The sequence below is a fragment of the Rhipicephalus microplus genome, chromosome X (genome assembly GCF_043290135.1).
Source record: "Rhipicephalus microplus isolate Deutch F79 chromosome X, USDA_Rmic, whole genome shotgun sequence".
Classification (NCBI taxonomy): Eukaryota; Metazoa; Arthropoda; class Arachnida; order Ixodida; family Ixodidae; genus Rhipicephalus; species Rhipicephalus microplus.
Window position 1 is genome coordinate 467,279,080 of NC_134710.1, and position 19,853 is coordinate 467,298,932.

General features: G+C 45.0%; 1 protein-coding gene across 1 annotated transcript in view; it reads left to right on the forward strand.

The window, feature by feature from the left end:
• LOC119161768 (cubilin) overlaps positions 1-19,853 on the forward strand; it is a 274,271-nt gene that overhangs the window by 238,434 nt on the left and 15,984 nt on the right. Inside the window, exons 26-28 of the mRNA XM_075880748.1 lie at positions 5,111-5,500; positions 8,582-8,728; positions 11,571-11,828. Coding sequence (XP_075736863.1) covers positions 5,111-5,500; positions 8,582-8,728; positions 11,571-11,828 — 795 coding nt within the window. The remainder of the gene's footprint in view (positions 1-5,110; positions 5,501-8,581; positions 8,729-11,570; positions 11,829-19,853) is intronic.

Below are 19,853 nucleotides of genomic sequence, written 5' to 3' on the forward strand. Positions count from 1 at the left end.
TCTATGGTTGACACTTAACTCGCCATGCTGGGCAATAAAAGTACTGACCGTGTTCTGCAAACACTGCGGGAAAAAATTGAATGGCTATGCCCCACCCTTGGCGCCTTTTTACTATCACAAACCAAAACATTTTTCCTTGCTCTCTTGTATACACAGGTCGCACACGTATTTTCTCAAAGTTTGGAATATTTGTTAAAATTTATTGGGCCTACAATTAAAATTTGGGCGCCTAAAACTGCATTATGCTTGTCTAGTTCTGGCGTCTAAAACCCAATTTTTTTAGTGCCTCTAAATCCAGCCTCTAGTCATGACTATCAACACGAAGCGTGGTTAACGGTGTGACGATGAGAATATCCCACGTAACTTTCATCAGCCTATTTCCCAGAGTCGAATAAAACCTGTAGTTAGCTAGCTGAATTACAGGAATACAAAAGTAATGTTTGTTAAACTGCTATGAAGCGGAGTAAACATTGGAGCCACAATTCACGTTAACCCGGCAGGATGTCTGCGTCATAAGTGTAAACAAATGACGTTTATTGCTTTGTTATAAAATTGAATAGTCACCACTGCATCCACTATTGCAGTTTCACCGACCTTACGCCCGCATAGTGTATTTTCCAAAGCATTTTTAAGAGAGGACATGACACTGTGGCAAGATACCTGATTGCACCGCAGACTGCTTGGGCTCGACTCCTGCTTAAATGCTGATCTTTATTCTTTGCTTTCTTCGAGTCTACGCTGCCGATGTCAGTTTCAGTCAATGCTCTAAATTATAAGTCACTAATATTTGTCCTTGCTACTCTGGGATCACCGAGATATAAACTTTCAATCACCTGTGGCGCATACCGGCGTAAAGCGGCCCTTGGTATACGAGTATGAGCCACACGTGTTTGTAAGAAAGGACTTGACAACGTATGCGACAAAATTTTCAAGTTATTCATGTTGTGACCAAGCAGCTTCAAGCTCTGTTAGTTTCTCGTATCCAAGTTTGGTCTACAAAAAAAATATATAGACAGATAGATAAATATATAGATTATACAATTTTCTGGCCTTCATGTATCGCCTGAAAAGCGCTTTTGAAGTGATTATCGCTAGAGTACTCGCGCCGATGCGGAAAAGTGTGCTAAATCTTGAAAGGAGACACTTGCTGTCAAGGATCACAGTAAAGACCGTTCATTAATTACAATTCATTATTATCTACGAGTAGTTGTACTATTGTTGATGCCAAAAGCTTTACCGATGGTAATTTAGAGGTCTTTATGAGGCTGCGGCCCAGAGAAACAATGTATGAAAATGTACGTCAGCTTTCTTGTGGTTCACGCTAATTTCATATTTTTTTCTGGCAATACGACTTTCGGGTGCTAATATTTTTGGTGACTCCACGAAATTCAGATCACCGAGGTTTTTACTGTATATGTGTTAACTGGGCAAACACCACCACTTGCCAACGGTTAACTGAAAATGACACGGAGAATACAGGTGTGGCAAACGTCGATTATTATGTTTTGTGGACAAGTGTATCGTGGGAAGGCAGACAAGGCAACGCATGCCACCAAACGAATTCTGGGGCAGACGGGCGTGAGAAGTGTGCTGCTTAAGTTGCAAACTTAAAATAAGAACACGCTATGTTGAAAGAAGATTTTCCGGACAGCGATTTCAACTTTAGTCGCGCTCTGCGTGACTGCTGTTTTTGTTTCAAAAGCTCCCTGACTTCTGTGTCATGTTTCTAACGGCTTACTTCAGCTTCGCAGAGTAGGATGCCTCTCACTTTGTTGTTTCTTACTCTGCTGCTCTGAGGTCGTCATTTGCTATAATTATGAACAAACACTTGAGCATTATTTTAAAGTTGTGGTTCAATTTCAGATTGTATTATTGTGCTACATATACCCGAAACTCTTCGAAAAAAAATGGTGGCCATATTCACTAGCTAAATACTAACCGTTGATTTGTGCTAAAAAGTGGCGATCTCTTGATGACTCAAGGTAGCAAAAATCAGGTTAGAGAGATTGGCTACGTGGTACGCTATAAATTAGCCACACTAGCGATGCACTGTTCAAACACAATGAAAGACGCGTACAGACACACAAACAAACGAACGTAGTACACGACACGTGTCAAGTTTGCAGAACCTACTTGCCCCAACTCTAACCCTTCTACAAACCAGTATAGAATGCAAACATGTAAAATAGTCAACACAAATGTCTAAAATTACGCAGTGTGACGCCCAAACTGCCAGAGTTAACACTGTCGAAATTTGGGCTTGTTGGTGCATTGTGACGACAGAAAATAGCGCAAAGAAACGAGGACACAAGACGAGGACACACGGCACAGGCGCTAACTTCCAACATAATGTTTATTACCACCGCGCACTCGCTTATATCACCAAGAAAAATAACATCACATGGCATGAATGATGCGCACAAAAAAGTAATTTCTTAGAAAATACAATTCTTTATCACTGAGCGTAAGAGAGGGAGTGCTGACGCACTTAGACCCCAGTGAAGCGATAGCCTCAGCCTCAATAATCTCTTTAGTAAGCTTGTCAAACATTCTCTTGATAACTGTGCATGCATTGAATATCAGCGCGCAGCCGCAGGATTTACAATGTATGGCCAATCAACTTCACTGGCCGTTTTTCACATTATTACAATGTTCTCTTAATCGATCATTAAGACAACGGCCCGTCTGTCCAATATACTCTTTACCACAAGAAAGCGGGATACGATAAACAACGCATATGATACAGGGAAGATAAACAGTTCGATGCTTCTTACTACAACCTTTGGGTTTTCCGTCACGGTCATGAAGGCCACACAGGCTGACCAACTTCTTTGGAGCCGAAAAGACAACCCTAACTTCAGAGCGCTTAGCTAATTTCTTTAGGTTGTGCGATATCTTGTGATAGTATGGTATGACGACTAGGTGCTTCGGTTTCTCTGAGTCACTACTCGCTGTACATCCTGGGTTGTGAAGCATACGAAGCAAGCCTTCTGCAACTGAAGTTTGGACGTGCATAGAATAACCTGCTTTCAACAAACGGTCTGACTGATTATGAAAACTATTGGCGATTTCGTGCTCACAAGATTTGCTTAAAGCATGACGAAAACAATGACTGATGATGCCTCTTTTAACTAGTTTGGAGTGAGCTGATTGGTAAGGAAGGACCGGTTTGTTCATACGTGGTTGGTAAGCCCAACATATGCGGTTAGGATGAAAGGTGAAGAGGACATCGAGGAATTGTATGGCCTGTGCCGTGTGTCCTCGTCTTGTGTCCCCGTTTCTTTGCGCTATTTTCTGTCGTCACAATGCAAGAGTGAACTTTGCTGTTCAAAACGAAACAGATCTGAGCATGCGCAGCGTGAATGATCACCATGTCTTCTTTAGCCGTCGGAACAATATAGCGCTGAAAAAAAAAGAGTGCAATCGCCCAGATCGGCACATTTTATACTGCGAACTTATTCGCAGTTCGTAGTATTATCCTACCAGGAATAGTTAAATTCTTGGCGCTTATTGTTCTTTTTTTTTTTTTTTGCTTTTGCGCTGAACCGTGCAGAGCGTTTTCGGCGGCCAAAGCGGTCGTTCACCCGCCGTGATAAACAAAGATAAAAAACGAAGGGAAGGGTGTCGTCGGCGCCGCGCCTGCTCAGATGCGATGTACCGACTTGATGTGCCTCATGCAGTTTCGAGCGCGACGCTCTGTCGTTCTAGGCGTGGGCGCTGACCACTGTGCCCACTCTTCCTATCGTTTCTGCAGAGTGCATAGCTGAAACCTAAGCGGACGGTGACCTAGATGATCGTGGGGCTTGCACAGAATCTGCTCTTCGCAATATGCTACGAGCACAGCATAGCTTGAGCTGCACAATATCCTAATTAGTTCACCCCCCCCCCGTCAACTATCTGTCAGAAAGGAGGTGAAGCGAATGAGCATGTGATGATGTGTTCATGAAAACAACGAAAATATCGCAAACTAACCAATAATATGCATGTCCGTGCTACCAAAGAAAGCTGTCATCAATATGGAAGGAACGAACGAAGAGAATCGATGGAGAGCGTTAACAAAAACAAAGGCAACCAATGCGATGGTGCATGTTTTCGTTCAGCACTCATCCGTGCCCATGAAACAGTCGAGATTGAGGTTCAAATAAATTTAAGAAAAATGTCAGCCGCTGCTCAAAGAAGGCTGGTGGGCAAAGTGAGCATGAGTGGAGATGTGGTAGCTTTATGATAATGATTATTAATATACAGCTCGTGCAATGAGATTGGTGCGTCTTTCATGCCATCCTTATGAAAGGTATTTCTTCATCCCGAAGCTCGCGTGCCCTGTCGTTATGGCATTCCCTTTATTTTCTGCATATTTGGCTCCACTACGTTATTCATGTGTGAGCAATGCCAACAAAGTACTTGTGTATTTAATTCCGCATTTATGAGCGTTTGCATTACATGTACGTCCTCCTCATTAGAACATGGCGCATCAGGGTGTGCGCAAACTAGTAGGACCATACTGTAAGAGACCTCATGTCGTACGCAGAAGCCACAAACCAAACTTACACGTCTCCGTTATAACTAATTGCATATTTCAATAGAATACCCTAACCTTCGTTGTCCGTGGTGGTGTAGTGGTTAGGGTGATCAGCTGTTGGCCCGAAGGACACGGGTTTGATCCCGCCTCGACGATCGCATCTCGATAGAGTTGAAATGCTAGAGGTACGCGTCCTGTCAGGGCACGTTAGGAAACACCTGATGGTCGAAATTTCCGGAAACCTCTACTACGGCGTCTTTCATGATATTAGCGTGGTTTCGGGAGGTTGAACTCGAGACATTATTAACGTGACCTTCAGGTTTTCGTGCTCTATTTACTGCTATACGTAGGCCGTGAAATGTTCCTCCTGCTTCAGCGTTTTTGAAAACAGTGGCATACGCATGCAACTTCAAATGCGTATATGTGTGGAACTTGAGGTCGTGTGACTTTCTCCGAAATATACTCGCGCTGCATCTGCCCTGCATGCTTTTACCGTACACGTCTTTGCTTGGCATTTTTTTTACAAATTCTTCGCCTCGAGTGCTACTTCCTCGGATAGAAGAAAGCGACGCGTACGAACATTGCACGCAGCCGAGTGGAGCTCTCGAGACAGCGGCCCCGCTTCTCGGCCAGCTGGCTACCCATCACCGCACTCGCCACACGGCGGAACTCCCGGGTCGGCAGCGGGAGGGGCACCGCCCTACCCTCGTCCGGGTCCGGGCCAGGGTCCCGCCAGGCCTGCCACCGACTGCGACCAGACGTTCACGGCGCTCGAGATGACGGTGCAGAGTCCCAACTTTCCGGGTCCTTATCCGGCGCGCACCATCTGCCGCTACGTGGTTCGCCGCTATGACAGCGCCACGTGTGCCCTCGAGGTGCTCTTCACCCGCTTCGACATGGAGCACAACCCCGACTGCCAGTACGAACACCTAGAGGTGGACGGTCGCAAGCTGTGCGGCACGCTACCCGAGAACAGCGTCCGTGAGTGCACCCTCGAAAAATTCTGAGTTCGTTCACGGGTGTTGACGCGCCATAAATCAGTCAGTCGATCATGCTTAATTTTTAGTAATTCAGTGTACCGTCAGTGCCAAAATAGAGGCCAAAGAAAAAGCTCCGTTTGCGCAGCTTGGCTAATTTCTGATCACTAGTACAGTAGCAGTCACAAGACGAAACGTGTAAGCGAATCTAGGAGCAAAATATGCAGTACTATTACAAAGAATAGTTGTATAGTTAATGTGGTGGTATTAAGGTAAACAACATATGTTTAATGTTCAATCACTTCAACAAATTTGGCGAACGAACAAGCTTACATGTATATACAGATGAGTAGCTAGAAAAAGTACAGACAGAGGTCCCTACCAATTCCTGCGTAGCTGTACTGTGAAACATTGTTCAATAGAATGCGCCTGATTTTCTTACGTTCTGCGGCAATCTGTTTCGTGGCATGCATGTGGCACGATGTCACTGCACGTTAAACAACTCCAGATGATTCAAATGTCCTCCGCTGCGCAAATGGAAAACTTTTAAGCAATAGAACTATACATTCACAAGAATGAGAGGGAAAAGATTGGCGAAGGTCTTGTTCTTGCGCACGAAAAGTTTCCTTTTGCGATGCTCTATCTTGCCGAATTTCAAGTTTTACTAAACCCTCCACTACGGGGTGTCTCGTAATCATATCTTGGTTGTGGTGCGTACAACCCTCAGACATCATTATATTACTATCGCGGCGTGACGCTACACGTGCATGCACTACAAGAAAAATAAAACAGTCATTTGATTTTTTTTAGTTCATGCCACGTATAAGATATTCTCTGAACAGACGCGTGAGCTCTCGTAAAAGATCTCTTGGTAGAGATGTGAGGTAATTAAAAAATAAAGCTAACACGTCTCCTTGAAGGGAGTCATATACATCGAAAGCCATGACTCATTGAAAGGAGTAGCACATACTGTTTTTTTTTCTTCCTTGAAATTTACCCTTATTATCACCAGAATGCAGGTGCACCGAACCAGGCACTGAACAACTGTGTTGTCTAAAACTTATCCACAAATAGATAATAATGTATAAAAAGAAGTTATTCGAGACCAAGCCTATGGAGTGAGCCAAAACAGATTCACACTGGGTTCACGAGATACGTATGCAAAACTATCGAGCACAATATAGACTACGACATGCGCACAAAAAACGGAGGCAAAGTTTGTTACAATAACGCCAGGTAGGTTAAAGTTGCCTGATGTTAGGAGTGTCTGCTGACTTCGGTAAATAAGTATAGACCAACACTTTTGGTAATATTCTGCTCATTTGATGGCTTCTCTCTTTGAAGTAGGGGCTTCCAGCCTCCCCGAACTGTAGTAATTCACCTACAAAGGACATTTGCAGAGTAAAAACGTATCTCTTCGCCTCTGAAAATTTTTATTCTAGGGCTTATTTATTACTCCAACGGTGTTTATACGTTGAATATCAAGTCGAAGGAGTAGTTCTGTTTCCTACTACTTCTTTGTTGTGTCTTTTGTTTTGATGTTTGTACTAGCGTGCATCACGTTCACGAACGTACAGGCGCTCTCAGAATCATTTAAAACGCTGCACAAGCAGCCACTTGCCTCTGTAGCGCGCTGACGAAAAAGTACTTTGATAGGTGGCACGTGCACGGCCTCTCTGAAAGACAAGCGTCACCCTCTACTGCGAGTAGACTAGCGTACCAATGCAACAGAATGGTAGCACTAGGTGCCCCTCAGCGCTTTCCTATAATGGGGGCACGGCGATTGGTGTGTGTGACAAACTGTGTGTGCGCATGCATGGCGTTGCAACATACGCAGTCATGTGTGCATCTCTGTTCGTGTGCATCGGTGTTTTGTTTTTCTTCCTTCGCTACGTTGGGCCGTGACTATTGTCACACCAGAATATTTACGGGAGGTAAATATGCCTATAGCCCTGGCGGCATTTTCCTCTGATGCGACAATGAGCGCATCGGCGGCAGACAGTTACGTTTAGATTCTTCATTTTGTGTGAAAAAATGAACAGTGTTCCCCCTCTTATACAAATAAATTTACCATGATGCTATTTATTTTGCATTTAGCTTAGACGCACTATCGTTCTCCAGTGTTGTACCTCCGAGCAAAAGACCATGAATGTCTGTGCCCACAAACGATGACACGTGAACACGTGATCAAAATGAAAAATACTCGTTGCCAAGCGCACAGAGTTTGTCATTGATTGGTGCGCAAATATATGCAAAGTACGGTATGTGGTGAGCAAATAAGAAACTCTGGTGTCGTGCAGAGCTTATTACAGTTCGCAAGAAATCGTTTCTCTGCATGAAACTGGCTTTGAGAAACACGCCGCCCTATTTTATTTTGTGAAATGTTTTAATGCTGCTATGGCAGACACACCTGTCAGGTCATGTAATAAAACAAGTTGTCCTCAAATAATCAAACTAGTGGAAGCATGGTTAGGTAGATGATTAAAGCAGGAATTAATATTTCTGAAAACGAAGTAACGTGGTTGTAAGCAAACATCGATGCCGTTGTAGCCATGCCGCCTTACTTGCACGCAGTCTCCCACAATGAATGCAGATAATCATGAGGGCACACCACATTTCATAACTAACAGTGTGCGGCATGCTCGAGATCTCTATCCACCCAGGCCTGTTCGCCATAACACTGAAAAGCACCTAGCGCTACCCTTTTAGAGCGAGACAACTTAGATGTACTAGGGAGATATACTTGCAGACCACGCATGCGCAGACATAAGCGGTATTTATCCACCAGGGCGCTCCACCAGCGAGCGGTGGCGTGATCAAGGTCACGAATTAGCTTGAGGGCACCTGTACGTTTCAGTAACTATAGTTACTGTATACAGAGAAACAGGGCGACTGAGGCAGACGAGACGACCGTGGCTGACTGGTTTCATTCACGTTGTCGTGAATAAGTGCCTGCGGTGAAAGAGGTGTCTTTGCTTACAGCGCGCCACAGCGGTGTACAGTCAAGGCAGGTGACAGAAGATGACTGTGTTGAAGCCGGCAAGCGCTGATCGTTTTTTTTTTTTCCTCTTTCCACGCCATGCAGAGAAGTTTTCCTTCTACCAACCAGAAACCGAGAAAGTGCTGGTGTTCCGCTCTGACCAGGGCAGCCCTCGCCAGGGCTTCTCTATCCGCATCCGTCAGGTCACCGACTGCGCCGGTGCTTTCTCCTGGATGCCCGGACAGGACAAAGGTATATGGCAGCATGAGCGGCCAGCCAACAATTGTCGTTAACTGAGAAAAAAACTATTACTTTTTTGTTTTTATGAAGCCTGCACATTGCACATGTAAAGAATGTTTGTATACGTACAGTGTACACGTTTAAATAGGTCCACAGGGAGTATTGAAAGGGATGATCAGCTGGTACATTTACACACGTCTGCTTTGCACTTGCCATTTGGTATTTCATTAGTGACTGACCGTTCACCACAACTGTTTTACAATCGTGTCCGTGCCTAAAATGAACATAGTATCTTATTTTCATCTCATTCATCATCCGCCTGTGCGTCAGAAAGAGCAGCTGTGAATGTTGTGATGAAAAATTCATTACTGACGAACACTTAAAGCAAGCTTTGTGAGATGAACCTGGATAGGTTGCGCACTGCCTTTCCATTCACTCTGCCACTCACACGCTCCTCAGGCAAAAGTACCTGTCACCGGCAAAGGTGGCAGATGATAGGGACTCTATCAGGCAATTCTATTGACAATCGTCGCACGCCTTGCCCAACTGTACATGTGAGAACCATATTTTACCTGTCGAACGCAATGTTCTCTGAATACAATCAGCTAGCCTATTTTGACCGTTTCAATTAAGATTTCACGATCCTTTGTGCGTGCATGCAAGCAATCTACGTATCAGTGTTGAGTTTCCTTGATGGCAAAAAATGTTTAGATCACAATGAATTTTTATCTGCTAAACGCTGTCGTTTGGTGCAGCGAAAATTCAATAATTCAAGAGTGTGCAATTCGCGACTCCAACTAAACGCTCGCCACCTAGCGGCCGCACCAGGAAACGGCGCTAACAGGGTGAACCCTGAAAGAGCATGCCGCACGCGTGAGCCCCCCAAAAAAGACGAAAGCTATGTACAAAGATCATTAGAGTGTGCCGCAATGCGCGGCGTCGCGGTGGAAGCATGGCAACGTATCGTTCTGTCACTTCTTGAAAGCTGCAGACGACGCGCGGCTGAGAATGGTGCAAATTAGAAACTTGCTCATTCGAAAGCAAGTGATGGACACTACGGTAGTTTTTTTTTTTCTAATCAATTCGATCACGACAACTTAATTCTCCTCGGCGAGTAAATCAATACGTAGCGTGTGTACATGCCTAATTGTATTCGGGCTTCTCTTATATAAGCCAGCACTTTAGGAAATTTGTTGCGTTACACGTGTGAGTGTATTTTGCGCATATGCTCGTGTTCTGCGCAAGTTGTAGTGCTACCGATTTTGAAATTAAGCTGCGGCACAAATGCACGCACGAGGGTCGCGCGTCCGCGTGCGTGTATGTCTGCACGTATTACATCAGGTCCGTACATTTGTAACGTGCGTAGTGTACGTGAACATATATCTGCCTTGAATATCAACTACTGCCAACAGGAAGAAGTGGATGTTAGGAAGCACTTAACCTCATTCATTAAAAATGTAATAACATAGATCAGCGAACGAAAAGAAAGGAGCACTCCTATCAAAATCCATACTACAGTTTGCCATATCTTAAGATAAACTGGCCCAGGCATAGCTTCATTCTGTAACCATGTAAACTCAATGGGATACGAGCAATCCACAGCGTGAATCGCAACGTACTTACCTCCAAAACTGTCAAAGCCTTTCATTCAGCAGTTTAACAACGCAGGACAAAAGTGCTAGCACCTTTCAGAGAGGCCCTCTACGCATGCACAATCGCCTTCTTCAACCTCGGGCTCGCTAGACAGGTTCTTCGACTTGAAGTAAATCTCATGTGGCTCGCCGAAGAGGCTCGATGTTTGCGCGCACAGCGGAACGATTTTCGCTGCTTCGCCAGTGAAATACTTCATGCCGATAAGAATGATGCGGTCCGCGGACAGCACCTAGCTTTCGACGAAGCGACGTGATCCGACGCCACAATAGATAGACTTCAGCACAGCGCCAAGCGAAAGAGCCGCGTTGACCTCGTTCAGCGTAACCAACTTTCTTTTTTCGACCAGTGTTGCCAGTGCACGGAGCGTTTTATGGAGTTGCGAATAAGGAGTCTATGGCACGACAGCATTAGCTAGAGGTCGCAGATAGTGCATAATTAAACGAAGAGTGCCTAGTGTGGTACTATGTGCAAAAAACAAAAGCAGTTGCGTTGTACGAGACACAGCAGCCCCCCTCCTCGCCTGGGGGAAGACCAGCCATTTTGCAGGAAATGTTGAGAGTTCACACGCTCAAGGTAAGTAGGGCGAGAGAAAGGCCATGATGCAGGCAGTACTTCCGTTGGTATGATATCTTGAAAGAACACGCATATCGCAAATAAATTATTAGGAAAAAATAGCTAGGAGTGTATTTCGTTTTTCTTATTTGTGTAACACTGTCTGGAGTGTATCCAGCATTATTTGACCTACTTACATCAACTACAACGACCAGTGATTTGGTTGACGTGCAAGCTCGATGTGATGCTGTGATGCCCGACGGAAGGGTGCTTTTGTTTTTTGAGTCGGGTGGTTTACACAATGTAGTTTGTGTTTCGTTATCTAGTAGTAGCCGAGAAGCAGCAGCGCTCCCTACTTTTCACAACTTTTTCTGAAGTGTTTTTGTATGTCACTTTGTCTTTGTCGTTACCTGATTATATTTATTTCTGCTTGGTGACTGCACTGACGCCACCGACAAGCTACCTTTATAAACTATACACTCTTGTTTCACCTTTTTAATCTCTTGTCAAAACATTGCAGCAACGAAGCTAGTGCCTATAAAAGGCACCGGCGTTTCATTACAGAGTCATCATTTCTTGAGAAGTGACGAATAAAGTTATAGAGCTATAGAAGCGTCTACGTGGTGTTTTTTTTTTTTTTTTCGAGCAGTGCCCCCCGTGCCGCCGAATCCGTTGTGCGACTACTGCCAGAGGGAGCCCCGTGGTCAGCTCTCCAGTCCCAACTACCCGCAGCCCTACGGCCCCAATGCGCGCTGCACGTACCGTTTGGAGCCCGTGCCGGGCCATTGCCATGTGGAGATGTACTTCCACCACTTCGACGTCGAGAGCTCGCCGGGATGCATGAAAGATTACCTCGAGGTGGACAAGACCCAGCGCCACTGCGGCAACGACCTCAACAAGGCAATCCGTGAGTTCACTCAAACCATGACGTCAGCAATAACACAAAAAGATGGGCTGATTTGTAAGGCTAAATAATAGATATTACGGGCACAACGCACGAAAATAATGCAAAAAACTTCCCAAGGACTGACGCAATCCGCTGCCTCACTGCATGATCAACACCCATGCTTTCAGGGCATTTCTTCACTTCCTTCAAAACATTGGACAGCTGTCTATAGTTGATTCCGCGTCCTCGGCCACAGATGCTACTCTTATTTACTTACGCCATCTTTAATTCTTTGCTCCTCGTTCCGCTGCAGACACACAGACGTGCCTCCAATATATATATATATATATATATATATATACAAGGCAATATAATATTTACACATTATCTGTGCCTTTTTATAGCTTGTCGAGACAGCAGGGAAGGGGTCAGAAGAAAAGTATATACAACAACAACAAAAAGAAAATGAAAACGGGAGGAGAAACGTTAAAATAATAAAAAAGCCGCTGATTGAAACCTTCAAAAGGCACTTATTACGGTACATTCGGTGCCTTGTCGTTTCTACATGCTGCCGTAGATCCATAAAGTGGGACCCTGGCAGACCCATTATATCAGGCACGGGAACCTCAACGAAACCTATTTCCAGTTACATTGACTCTTTAATCAAATACATACCAGCCACACATGATTCCTTTTTGCGTGACACATGCCATTTCCTTCGGGAAATATCGGACGTAAAAATTCCAGATGGTGCATTTCTCGTAACATCGGATGCCAGTTCACTCTACACAAATACCTCACGTGACGATGGTGTAAGGGCACTTTTTGAATCGTATGGCACCTACAACCTTGACGCATATATCCAAGCAAAAAAGTAATTGAAATCTTAACAATACTTGAGCTCGAATCGAACAGCCTTGAATTTAACAATCAGTACTACCTTCAAATCAGCGGCAGGGCATTGGGTGCAAGAATGCCCCAAATTATGCTAACATATTCATGCACTATATAGAGTCCAATTTTCTTTCATCTTGTGATATCCATCCTTTAATCTATAAACGGCACCTAGACAATATATTCATGATTTGTACACATTCGGAAAACGAGCTGCTCTAATTCATACAGGTATTTAACCAAGTGCACCCCAGCATTTATTTTACACACTCCTACTCTATATACCCTGAAATAAGCTTCCTTGATGTACTTATTCGAATGGTCAATGGTGCGTTGGTAACTAGCGTATACAGAAAACTTACGGACAGGCAACAATACCTGCACTTCAAAAGCTGCCACCTGCGACTCTGCAAGACCACAATTCCCTATTCCCAAGTACACAGGTTCAGATGAATCTGCTCGCGCAGCGAGGACTTCCACAAAAACAGCACACATATGCGCAAAGTATTCCTTCATCAAGAATACCCACCAGCTATCATCGATGATGCCATCAAAAAAGCAGAAAATCTGGACCGCCAGACTCTTATAAACCACGAGAAAGATGCCGACCAGCGCCGCAACAATAATTTGCTTTTAACTTTCACGAGCAACCTAACAGACATAAACAAGGCCCTAAGAAAACACTTTAGCATATTGGAACAGAGCATGCGAATATCCAAAATTTTCACTTCGCCTCCTTGTGTGGTATAATGGCGGCCGAAAAGTATATAGGATCATTTAATAAGTTCAAAAATAGGCATGAAACCTCAAACAAGGTGTCGCCCTTGCGGAAAAAGCATATGCAAAGTATGCAAACACATGCAGACAACGACAGTGGCAGAAAACACCCGCTTGTATTTTAAGCACAGGACAAGTGGTGCACTAAACTGTTACTCAGACAATTCCATATACCTTCTAAAATGTGCGGTATGTAACATGCAATACGTGGGCCAGACAGACACTCCGTTTAAAATTAAATTCAACACCATCAGGCACATGTACGTTCCCTGCCGGCCTTCCACTTTCAAAACACAGCAAAAGAATAACCACAGCTTTGATGACATCATGGTTACACTATTGAAAAACAATTTTCGAAGAGTCAGAGAACGGGAATTAACAACGGGAATTTTACTTTATCTACAAACTCAACACGATAAAAAAGGAATTATTGAACACCCAGGCACTCTGTCAGCGTTACGATCACTAAAAGAAGCAAATGCTTCACAGCTCTGGCCAACTGGCTCACCCTACGCCATCTCCAGACGCCGACAAAAGCTCTTGCTGAGCGGTGCTCCGTCCTCGGACTCTTGCGACAGCGTCCATCTTTCCTATCTTCTTACCTCCGTATGTAGCTCTTCCTGCCCCTCTCTCTATCTCTATACCTTTGATTCCTCCCTATCCCTTTAATCCCTCTTTACCCCCATCTCTCGTGAGCTACTGTTGAGGTGTCCTCTCCCTGAAAGACAGTTACGAGGCTCACTTTTATCTTCTTTTGATACAAGAATCCCTCGCCCCTTCCCATTGCGACAATATTACCACCTAACAAAGCTGTAAGCGTATGCATCTGACAATATAGAATTGGTTTGCTGCTTCAAGCACTGCCAGAACGCACAGATAAGTGGTCCCGCGGATGTCGTACAGTCCCCCCCCCCCTTTTTTTTCTTTTTTTTCTTTTTCTTCTTCTTCTTTTCCTTCACTGACAGGAGCCAATGCATATAATGAATATTGATCGTGGCGCCACAATTACCGGCTCTTTTATATCTTTTGACGCCACCAACATGCACTTGAAGCGCTTAAGTTTCCCCCCATCAATTTGTCGTAAAATTCAAAGGTGGACAAGTCACCACCAGATTGCACGGGAAGAAACAATACTAAACGGGCGGTCGCACTGTCCACTTGAGAGAAAAGTGGGTGCGTGGGAGGTATTGTGGACAATAACGGCATGGCTCGTTTGCGTTCACCTTACTCTCTTGAGATGCTGTCCCTTCCTAATCCCTTTGAACTGTTGCAGTTTGGGCTAGGTGGTATGGCATGACGATAGTTATAGCGCGAGAACAGAACAATGACAAAGAGATCCTTTTGTCTTTTTTGTCTTTTTGTCGTCGTTCGGTTCTCGCGCTATAACGATCGTCATTCCTAATCCCGTCGTGTTTCTCTTGCTTCTCCTAGATTTTTTATTATTTTAAACGTTTCCCCCCGTTTTTTTTTCTTTTTGTTGTTGTTGTTCATACTTTTCTTCTGACCTTTTGCCTCCTGTACGAAAAGCTAGAAAAAGACACGAAAAATGCGTAAATATTGTTATGCCTTGAAAAAGACGGGGCTCCCGTTGAAACGTCAGCTGAATAAAGAATTGTTATGCGAAAGCGCATCTACTTTTAATATATATATATATATATATATATATATATATATATATATATATATATATATATATATATATATATATATATATATATATATATATATATATATATATATATAGGCAGGCATGGTGGTTGAGTGGCCATAGCGTTGTATATAGTCCAGTAGATCCTCCGTGAGCGGTCACAACGTGGTTTATTTCGACGTTTCGGCCTAGAGTCTGGCCTTCATCAGGATTAAAGATAGTTTGTCGGTGCTCAGCTTTATACAATCTAAAATCAGAGGGTGAGGAAAGAGGGAAAAATGACAGAGAAGGAAAAAAGGAAAAAAAAGAAAGAAAAAGAAGAAAAAGAGAAGAAGAAGAGAAAAATGATATACGGTGGACGCCCCTCGGGTGCCCCCCTTCCACTCTTCCTTCCACTTCCCCCTTCATCTCTCTCCCCCTTCTCCCCTTCACCTTTCTGATGTCAGTGGTCTGTGTATGTTTCCGTTCACTAATGCATTCCTCCCGATCAGACGGCCCCTCCTGGCACTGGCGGTTTGGTGTGGGCCAAAAAGAGCTTTTCAGGAAGTCCTAAGCCTTTAACTACTCGGGGTTCCTGTAAACAATACGTCGTAGAAGGAGGGGTGCCGCGTATTGTGGCAGAGGCTGGTAAGCGGGCATTTTAGGAAGTTCTAAGCCTTTAACTACTCGGCGCCCTGTCAACATTTCGTCGTAAATATAGGGGTGCCCCGTATTGGGGTAGGCTGTGCAAGCGGGTTCAATGCGAATTCCTTGCCCGCTTCTGGATTGCGCGTGTAGTGGGGGCCTCCCGGCTGTACACAAGGTTGTTGTTGGGCATGTCTTAACGCTTCTTGGACTGTCACCACCCCTCAAAAAGATTCACCGATGTTGGCCGGCTTTCGCGGTGAAGACGTTGAAGACTGGTTGGATGAGTACGACCGTGTGAGTGCGCTTAACTATTGGTATGATTCTGTGAAGCTGTCCCGCATACCGTTCTACCTGACGGGTGTCTCTGTCTCTAAGACATGGTTTCTCAACCATCATACATGCCCAACGGCAACCCTGTGCACAGCCGGGAGGCCCCCACTACACGCGTAATCCAGAAGCGGGCAAGGAATTTACATTGGACCCGCTTGCACAGCCTACCGCAATACGGGGCAACCCTCTTTTTACGACAAAATGTTGACAGGGCGCGGAGTAGTTAAAGGCTTAGAACTTCCTAAAATGCCCGCTTACCAGCTTCTGCCACAATACGCGGCACCCCTCCTTCTACGACGAATTGTTTACGGGACTCAGAGTAGTTAAAGGCTTAGGACTTCCTGAAAAGCTCTTTTTTGCCCCACACCGAACCGCCAGTGCCAGGAGGGGCCGTCTGATCGGGAGGAATGCATTAGTGAACGGAAACATACACAGACCACTGGCATCAGAAAGGTGAAGGGGAGAAGGGGGAGAGAGATGAAGGGGGAAGTGGAAGGAAGAGTGGAAGGGGGGAACCCGAGGGGCGTCCACCGTATATCATTTTTCTCTTCTTCTTCTTATCTTTTTCTTCTTTTTCTTTCCTTTTTCTTTTTTTTTCCTTTTTCCTTTTTTCCTTTTCTGTCTTTTTTTTCTCTTTCCTCGCCCTCTGATTTGAGATTGTATAAAGCTGATCACCAACAAACTGTATCTTTAATCCTGATGAAGGCCAGACTCTAGGCCGAAACGTCGAAATAAACCACGTTGTGACCGCTCACGGAGGATCTACTGGACTATACATACATACATACATACATATATATATATATATATATATATATATATATATATATATATATATATATATATATATATATATATATATATATATATATATATATATTTATATATTGTGAGCATTATTCATGCGCGCCCCGCCGCGGTCGGTGGTCTTGTGGCTAAGGTACTCGGCTGCTGACCAAGGAGGATACATAAAACTTGCTGGAGTGGAAGGGGCGCTGTGCGAGTGAAGCCAGTTGCCGCCATCTTGCCAGTGGCAAAAAACGTGCACAGCGCCATCGCGAACTGCTGATTTCGTCCGTTCTTGTTTCACCTTGTCGGCATGTAAAGACAAATGGCTTACAATGGTTGCCTCTTGCGTAGTTTATGGATGTGCCAACAGGTTGAAAAAAGGTTGTGGCATCACATTCCACCTGTACGTACACGAAAACGTCTTCGACATAGCCATTCCGCGCTCGTTACAAAAGGGAGCTATAGCTGACGCGATCTAAGCGTGCACAACACAACAGTCCGGATTTGTTTTACAGGTTTCCTAAAGATCCCGTAACGCGGAGCCTTTGTGAGTGGGCCGTTCGCCGTGAGAAGTAGAATGCGAAAGACTGAGATCACTTCGCTCTGTGCACTTCGCGCCAGAGTGCTTTCACCACCTCTTTGACATTGAAGGGAAGCATGTGAAATGGGGTTATGAAATGGCATTGAAGGCACTTCAACGTGAAGAAGGGTTGTGGCTCGGAAACAAACTTACGAAAGTCAACGTTCAATGGGAAAAGCAAGAAAATGAAGGTATGATATGCCGTACAACTGATCGAGTGCCTCAGTTGCCGATGCTTTAGACTTCTGCGAACAAAAGCTAAAGCTGCCGCAATGCAAGGGTGCCAGCTCAAGATCTACGTTTATTAGAACTTTTGATCGCTTGTTTGACATCTTAAACTCCAGGAACCCGCTGGCAAGGTCGTACAAAGTGCCCCTTCGGCAGGGGAACGAAGCATTCTGGAAGTCATTTTTTGCGGAAACTCGAGCGTACATAAATGGGCTGAGAGATCCGGCAGTGACAGAAGGACTGAAAAAAAATGAATTCATTGGTTTTGGGATACGCATGGCAAGCATGGAAAGAATGTTTGACATACTTGTCAGCCAGGGTCAGCTGAAATACTTACTGTCACACAAACTCAGTCAGGACTATGCCGTAAACTTCTTTGAATCAATACGTGGATGAGGCCGCCATAACAACAACCCAACAGCTTCGCAGTTTGTGGCTGCATACAAGCGTCTATTGGTTAAAACGGAAGTCACGTCTTCAAGTTCTGGACACTGCTCCCAAGATGTTCTCTCCGTACTGAATGCAACGACTCCTGCAGCCATGGTAGATCCAAGAAGCAATCTCACTGACATGCGCAAGGCCCCAGTCTTGCAGCTCGATGACCACGACAATACACATCGCATTGACTAGCCCGAACGCTTTTCTGCTTTTGTCGGTTCCGTGGTGCAATACATAGCAGGCTTCATTGTTCGAAAGGTCGAACTGCAAGTACCTGTGAAGAGTGCATAGCAGCCATGCACTCAGATGAGCTGACACCTTTAATTAAATGTATGAGGCGAGGTGGTCTTATTTTACCGTCGCGAGATGTCATTAGCCTCTGTAAAGAAGTCAAGGACTAAGGCGGCTACAGGCTGAATGTGATTCTATCACAACGCTGAAGTCAAGAGCAAAACACCTCATCCTGAAAGTTCTATGAGCTTCCTCCGAGAAAACCTGGTTCCATAAACTAGAGCAGCACGTCCTAGTCTTTGATACGCTTGATAATCAGGTTTACAGTTTGTGCAGGCAAATCGCTGAACAATGCGTAAAAGTGAGGATACAACACTTGACGATGGAAAAAAACCGAGTATCGGTCAAAAGTAAGGTGGGACCACTTTAGACAAGGGCAATAATTTTCAACCACCAGTAGGACACCTATGTTTTCGATGATGTGTTTGCTTTAGGCAGCGCTATTTGATGCATATGCACTTTAATTGAGTTCTCTACATGCCACTTGGCTGCGTACAAGTCGTAATAAACATTTAAACCAGAATTACTTGTTTTCGTTGCTTTATAAACACACAAGTCACTTCACCCGCAGCGCGATGGTGGTGGTAGTGGTTAGAAGAAGAGAAAAGGCACCTAATTTCTGCAACCCGGTCGCGTGAATTTGCAGCGCTCGGCTCTTTTCTGCCACTGGCAACATTGCCGCCGCACGCTCGGCGTGGCTTCACACTCTCCCGTAGCGGCGCGTAGGCGGCTTCCACTCAAGCAAGTTTTATGTATCCTCCTTGCTGCTGACCCGCAGGTTGCGGGATCGAATCCCGGCTGCGGCGGCTGCATTTCCGATGGAGGCGGAAATGTTGTAGGCCCGTGGGCTCAGATTTGGGTGCACGTTAAAGAACCCCAGGTGGTCGAAATTTCCGGAGCCCTCCACTACGGCGTCTCTCATAATCATACGGTGGTTTTGGGACGTTAAACCTCACAAATCAATCAGCATTATTCATGCGCGTCATCTTATTATATGTACATACTCATCATCATCAGTCTGACCGGTGTTGTGGGGCAGAGGCTCGGCAAGTAAAAGAAGTGTCTTGCAGCCAAAACGTTGCCTTACAAGTGGTGGAGAGTGCTTTCCGGTCCCCTGGTCCTCTTCCTGCAGCGCTTTTTCGTTATCTTCGACTACGAACCATCCCTGGAGCTCCGGTCGGGTAACCGCCTGCGAATTCAGCCTACGGTCATGTCGCAAGACGAGCACAACAACACGGCTCCATCCACCCCGCCTGCACCCCTGGGCATGCCTTCTTGGACTGTCACCACCTCTCAAAAAGATTCACCGATGTTCGCCGGCTTTCGCGGATAAGACGTTGAAGACTGGTTGGATGAGTACGACCGTGTGAGTGCGCTTAACTATTGGAATGTTTCTGTGAAGCTGTCCCGCATACAGTTCTACCTGACGGGTGTCTCTAAGACA